This window comes from Chiloscyllium plagiosum, chromosome 41 (genome assembly GCF_004010195.1).
Source record: "Chiloscyllium plagiosum isolate BGI_BamShark_2017 chromosome 41, ASM401019v2, whole genome shotgun sequence".
In the NCBI taxonomy this organism is placed as follows: Eukaryota; Metazoa; Chordata; class Chondrichthyes; order Orectolobiformes; family Hemiscylliidae; genus Chiloscyllium; species Chiloscyllium plagiosum.
Window position 1 is genome coordinate 20,197,102 of NC_057750.1, and position 6,000 is coordinate 20,203,101.

The 6,000-nt window shown below is 43.9% G+C and overlaps 1 protein-coding gene across 2 annotated transcripts in view; it reads right to left on the minus strand.

Annotated features, from left to right (window-relative positions):
* Nucleotides 1-6,000, minus strand: part of LOC122542926 (palmitoyltransferase ZDHHC5-like) — a 60,161-nt gene that overhangs the window by 50,602 nt on the left and 3,559 nt on the right. For both annotated transcript variants that reach the window (XM_043681072.1, XM_043681070.1), the window contains exon 2: nt 3,298-5,253. In XM_043681072.1, the coding sequence (XP_043537007.1) occupies nt 3,298-3,401 (104 nt within the window). In that variant the 5' untranslated portion in view covers nt 3,402-5,253. The remainder of the gene's footprint in view (nt 1-3,297; nt 5,254-6,000) is intronic.

Consider the following 6,000-nt stretch of genomic DNA (forward strand, 5'->3'; position numbering starts at 1 on the left):
AAACACAATCTTTCGCAAGCACAACTGCCGTGAGAACCACTTCTGAACAGGAGAAGGTCAACATTCTTGCTCAGCTGTGGCAACAGCCACAGCTGCTCAATGCTTGGCTGTCACTCTGCCTGATCAAAATGACACCAGAGATTTAAGTAGGGGGTCATTTGGTCCTTCAAGCCTGGTCTGCCAATGAGATCACACCTGACCTTTGACCTCAAGCCCACTTTGCCCACCCATTTCCCATATTAGTCAATTTCCTCGTGTCCAGAAATCTCTCAATCTGTCTCAAATATAATCAACAACTGAGCACACACAGCTTTTGGTTAGGGGGATTGCCAAAGATTCTAAGTCCTTCAAGCGAGGACAATAGTTCTCATCTTCAACCAATCCTTTGTTACAGCCCCAGTTCTAGACTCTCCACTTCTGAGTTTGGAGGTGGGGGGGCACTGTTAAAAACTCCCAACAATTTCACACATTTCAAATGCTAACCGCTAGACAACACAGGACTATTCTATTCAGTGTCTCATCAGACAGCAACAATTCCAACCCAGAATGTGGCAAACATCTGTTGTACCACTTCCAAAGGAAAGATATTCACCAAAGATAAAGGAGAAAAATGCAAGACAAAGAATAAAAGGATCTTCTCTCCAAGCAGGAAATCAATGACGCGGAGTTTAAGTTCCATCTAGATTGAAGGTCACAACTTTTCAAGTAGAAGTAAGGAGTATTCTTGAGCCTGAGATCAAACCTACTGCAACCCAAGAGAAATAAAGCACATAACTTCACCCCATCCTTCCTTTAATGATACACCATTCAGGTAATACAGGGAGCTCTATAGTGTACCTAACCTGTGCTGGGAGCTCTCAATGCTGACATTGGGGAAAAAGTAGGGGGACACACCATCAGGCTATTGTTCGAGGGAGCTCGACACGGTGTCTAACTTCTGGACACGAGGAAATGGGTGGGCAAAGTGGACTTGACAGTGCGCGATGCTGACATTGCGGGAATGACAACAAGAGAGAGTCCTCATCCCCTAGCAGCCATGACCGAATGGCTGAGCAGACTCAATGGGCCAAATGGCCTAATTTCTGATCCTCTGTCTTACGGACAATCTCTGTCCTAGGCACAATACTCAAATTTCTGATCAAAACAGTAAATTTCAACCAACTGTTTACCTGCACACAAATGATAGCACAATTCTTCCAACAAGCTGTTAAAAACTCAATACAACTCCATAATGATCAACAGGCAGAATATTCCCCACAATCCATGAGGACTTTGAAAGGACACAAATTAAGATCTAACAGTACAGACAGGAAAGAAAAAAAGTCAAATTTCAAAATCTTCCTTTCTTTGCCCTCCTCACTCTTAACATGCACATAACCTCCTATTAACTCTGACCTCTGTACTCCTCCAGTTCTGGTTTCATGAGCATTCTGATTTTATCACTCCATTATTTTGACCATGCTTTCAGTAGCTGGAAATCCTTTACTGATTCTTTCCACACATCTCTCTCCTTCAATACATTCCCTAAAACCTCCCCCTTTGACCATGCTTCTGATCACTCATTGTCCTAATACCCACTTCCAAGGTTTGGGACCAAACAAATTAATTTCAGTTCCTGCACAGGTTGGGTGGTGGGCTTGGAAAGTGAAAAGGTACTTTATGGGTAAACACAAGCTGTTGCTGTTTCCTGTTTAATTGCTATCTTGTGCGAGTGCTGACGAATAAGGCAGAAAGGTCTATGAGAAAAACATTACCACAAATATAGTCAAACATACTGGGTACACACGGGAAAGGCCCAGGCTCCACACCCATGTACTGAGGCTGTTTCAAAATGGAGACCGTGAAGACAACCAGAATTAGTGTCTCAATGGGCCCACTTTTTATTTTGTTTGTATGGGGCGGGGTTGGGAGAAGAAGAGGAGACATATAAGGGGAATAGTTAGTAAGTTTGCAGATGACACCAAAATTTGGATGTGCAGTGGACAGCGAAGAGGGTTACCTCAGATTACAACAGGATCTTGACCAGATGGACCAATGGGCTGAGAAATGGCAGATGGAGTTTCAGATAAATGCGAGGTGCTGCATTCTGGAAAGGCAAATCCTAGCAGGATTTACACACTTAATGGTAAAGTCCGAGGGAGTGTTGCTAAACAAAGACCTTGGAGTGCAGGTTCATAGCTCCTTGAAAGTGGGGTCGCAGGTCGATAGGATAGTGAAGGCAGCGCTTGGTATGCTTTCCTTTATTGGTCAGAGTATTGAGTACAGGAGTCGGGAGGTCATGTTGCAGCTGTACAGGACATTGGTTAGGCCACTGTTGGAATATTGCGTGTAATTCTGGTCTCCTTCCTATCGGAAAGATGTTGTGAAACTTGAAAGGGCTCAGAAAAGATTTACAAGGATGTTGCCAGGATTGGAGGGTTTGAGCTACAGGGAGGGGCTGAACAGGCTGGGACTGTTTTCCCTGGAGCGTCGGAGGCTGAGGGGTGACCTTATAGAGGTTTATAAAATCATGAGGGGCATGGATAGGATAAATAGGCAAAGTCTTTTCCCTGGGGTCGGGGAGTCCAGAACTAGAGGGGCATAGGTTTAGGTTGAGAGGGGAAAGATATGAGAGACCCAAGGGGCAACTTTTTCACACAGAGGGTGGTATGTGTATGGAATGAGCTGCCAGAGGATGTGGTGGAGTCTGGTACAATTGCAACATTTAAGCGGCATTTGGATGGGTATATGGATAGGAAGGGTTTGGAGGGATATGGGCCTGATGCTGGCAGGTAGGACTACATTGGTTTGGGATATCTAGTCGGCATGGACGGGTTGGACTGAAGGGTCTGTTTTCGTGCTGTATATCTCTAGGACTCTATACCTGTGCCTTGGTAGGTTATCCCACCACGGAAGCTGTAACAGAGCACCTTTACAGTCATTGGGCACGTTGGTATACAGAAGAGACAATAGAGGAGCACAGACTTGGGGCTTGAACCTATCCACTCTGTTAAAGAACAGAAACAAAACTCTTCTCTCGCCGTTTTTGTCATTTCAGGACATCCCCAAGGCATCGTGTAGCCAACAAAGTGCTCCCTGAGCATTGTACTGGAAATCAAGTTTCGCACCTGATAAGCTAAACCTTGACTCCATCCATACCTTGACAAGTGGCCACTCAGCCAAGACTCCCCTCTAATAATGGAATGTCCAGCTGGATCAGACTTAGCAACACTGTTTACTGGGGCAGTGGAGTGGTGTGTGCTGTCACCTGCTTAACCCAACCTGTGCACCCGCACAGCAATATCAACAAATACTCACGGAAAAACGAAGAACAGGGAGGTGGAGCCCACAAGAAAGGTGGCAGCTGCCGACACCGGGATGTACTTGCTGGGTTTGAATTTCCTCTCCGTTCCCAATGGCATATTGCTCGGTCAGCAACCCTGCTCAGCAGCATAGCCCAGGGTAACTGTTGTGGTGGGGGAAGGACAGGGGAAAGAGTAGAGGTGGGATGGGATGAGTCACTGACTGAGATCCTGATGTGCCCAGCACAGCATTGGGGGAAGATAGACAAATGGCAGGAAGAAATGGTCAAAACTGGAGGAATGAGTAAAAGGACAAGGCAGATGAAGAATGGAGGAAAACACTAAGGATACAAAGTGTGCAGAGATGGGCAAATCTTGATTCCACACCAGCTGAAGATGGGGTGCAGATTTGGTGCTCTTTTGGCAGAGGTGAAGGACGGTGTGCTCTTTTAAGAAGCAAACACACGGACCCAAAACGCTAAACAAAGCTCAGGAACTAGAAAATCTATATGGGAACTGCTCCAAAATGAAGTCAGGTGCTGAAACTAGATGGAGGAGCTTGTTCAAGATAAGACAGTGAAGACACTACACTTCACACCAGGATCAACCAAACTGTAACATCAAGTTGGAAGAGTTGCAGGCAAGTTCGATCTGGGTCTGGAACCAATTTAAGGAATAAATGGCAATTTATTTTTCGATCCAATGTAGCTTTCTGTTGGCGATGGACAAGATAAGGATTTCTACCAGAGATTTCTTCCTCATGGGATATCAACAGGAAAACTGGGGCCTTTTTGGACAATGCAAAATCCAATTCTTAGCAGCAGCTTAGGTTGATCTTCAAGATTACAGGAGAGTAGGGATGTAGAGGGGAGAATAAATCAGACATTGGAGCCTGGTACTAAAATGGACAGAATGGCTGCAACTCAGATAAGCAAGCTGACAATTAAACAGATTATGGGGGTGAAGGAGCTGAAAATCAAGGCAGAAATCTAGGATCAGGCAGTGCTCTAAAGGTATGAGACGGAGTGGGGGAGGAAATGTGAGGGGCTATGCCAGCAAGGTTCTAAATCTAATTGCCAAAGCAACAGAAAAATCTTTTCAATTCTGTTCCACTGCTGCTTTATAAATCTTTGCCACTGTATCTGATTCCCCCACTCCGTCTCCTTCCGATTTCAGACTGTCAAGGCAGCGTTACAGGGATTCAATTCTTGATCGTTAAATGGCAGGAGTCTCTTTGCACGTGCAGAGCAGAAACACCAACTTGGGAGCAGTTGGGTGGTTTTTGATAGTGGAGTGGTGCAGGAGATTACAAAAAAAAGTACAACGAAAATCAGCAAGTGCACAAACGACTCTCTCCTCCTTTTAATTTCCTTTCCTCGTCTTTTCTTCAAATATGCAGAAACCAGAAATAAATCTAGTGGGAGCAAACACACCAAGCAAATCAGATCAAGATCCAGTGACCATCCCTTCCAAATCCAATTTGTCAGAAACAAACAAACGAAAACGGCGATACAGACGACAGTTGAGGCAAGAGACTGGTGATGATGCTCTGAATTCCTCCACTTCGACCAAACGTTCCCACTTGATCTCAAGTTCACACATGCAAGTAAATTCCAATCCAATTTGAAATCTTCCTTCTGTCTGCGTCTCTCGCCTTGAAGAGAATTCCTAGAGAGGAGAATCAAACCCAAAATTGCTTCCTGAACAGCCAAGGAGAGTTCCTGAATCACTTATAAAACAAATAACCTGAGCGATGAAGCTTAAAAAGAAAATGAGGAAGAGGTGGAAGCACTTCTTCTTGGCTGACAGTCAAACTTAAATTCCAGTTGCAGTGCAATATATTAACCGTCTGTCTTTTAAATCAGCAAACACACTCTTTGGCAGGGAGAACCGTCAAATCCCATCCATCCTTTTGGTGAGGCCATTTAGTCTTGGAGAGGTCAACTTGCTCCCCTCCTTTCTCCTCTTCTTGCTGAGGGTTTAAGAGAAACAAGATAATTTTAAATGCAGAGAATGAACGTAAAAGGAAATGTCAAAAACACAAACGAGCACGCCTTAAATTTTCCTCTTCAGGATGCTTTTAACTCAAATTCGTGAACATTAACTTTTTAAAAGAAAATGGAAGTTTGTAACTGTTTCCTTTTCGTAATTTCAATAGATTAAGTTAAAATAGTCTAATCTTTTCTATTCTCGAGTCCCTTTTTCTCCTCGCGATGTCTTTGACTGAACAAATCTTAAAAACTACATCACCACAGCTTAAAAGTGAAAATAACGATTAAAGACTTGTTTTGAGAAACATCAAAACCTTTCATCTTCGTAATGACACAGAGAAGAAGGATTCACAACTGACAACTGCTCTGTCTTTCCTTTTTAAGATTTTACATTCTTATTTAAAACTGAAAACGAAAGCGAAAAAGCAGTGACATCCATTTCCTTTCTGCTCTCCCAGGTGTTCAATTCTCCCCTTGAAATACTCAAAGAGAAATGGAGAGACTTCTTATTCGTTGTGTTTGGCAGGCAGGTGGGGGGAGGAGGAAGAAATGAACCCGTCACAGTTTGAAAACAAGAGATATTTTTCCTGAGGACAGTTTGGCCTTAATTTTCCTCTCCTTCCCAATCCAATGCTTATTCCCCCCTCTTCAATCCTGTCTTCTAAATTAACACGGGTGAAAATATCATTCAGAGTGGGAAGAAAGCCAGGTGGAGAAAGTTGTAAGAG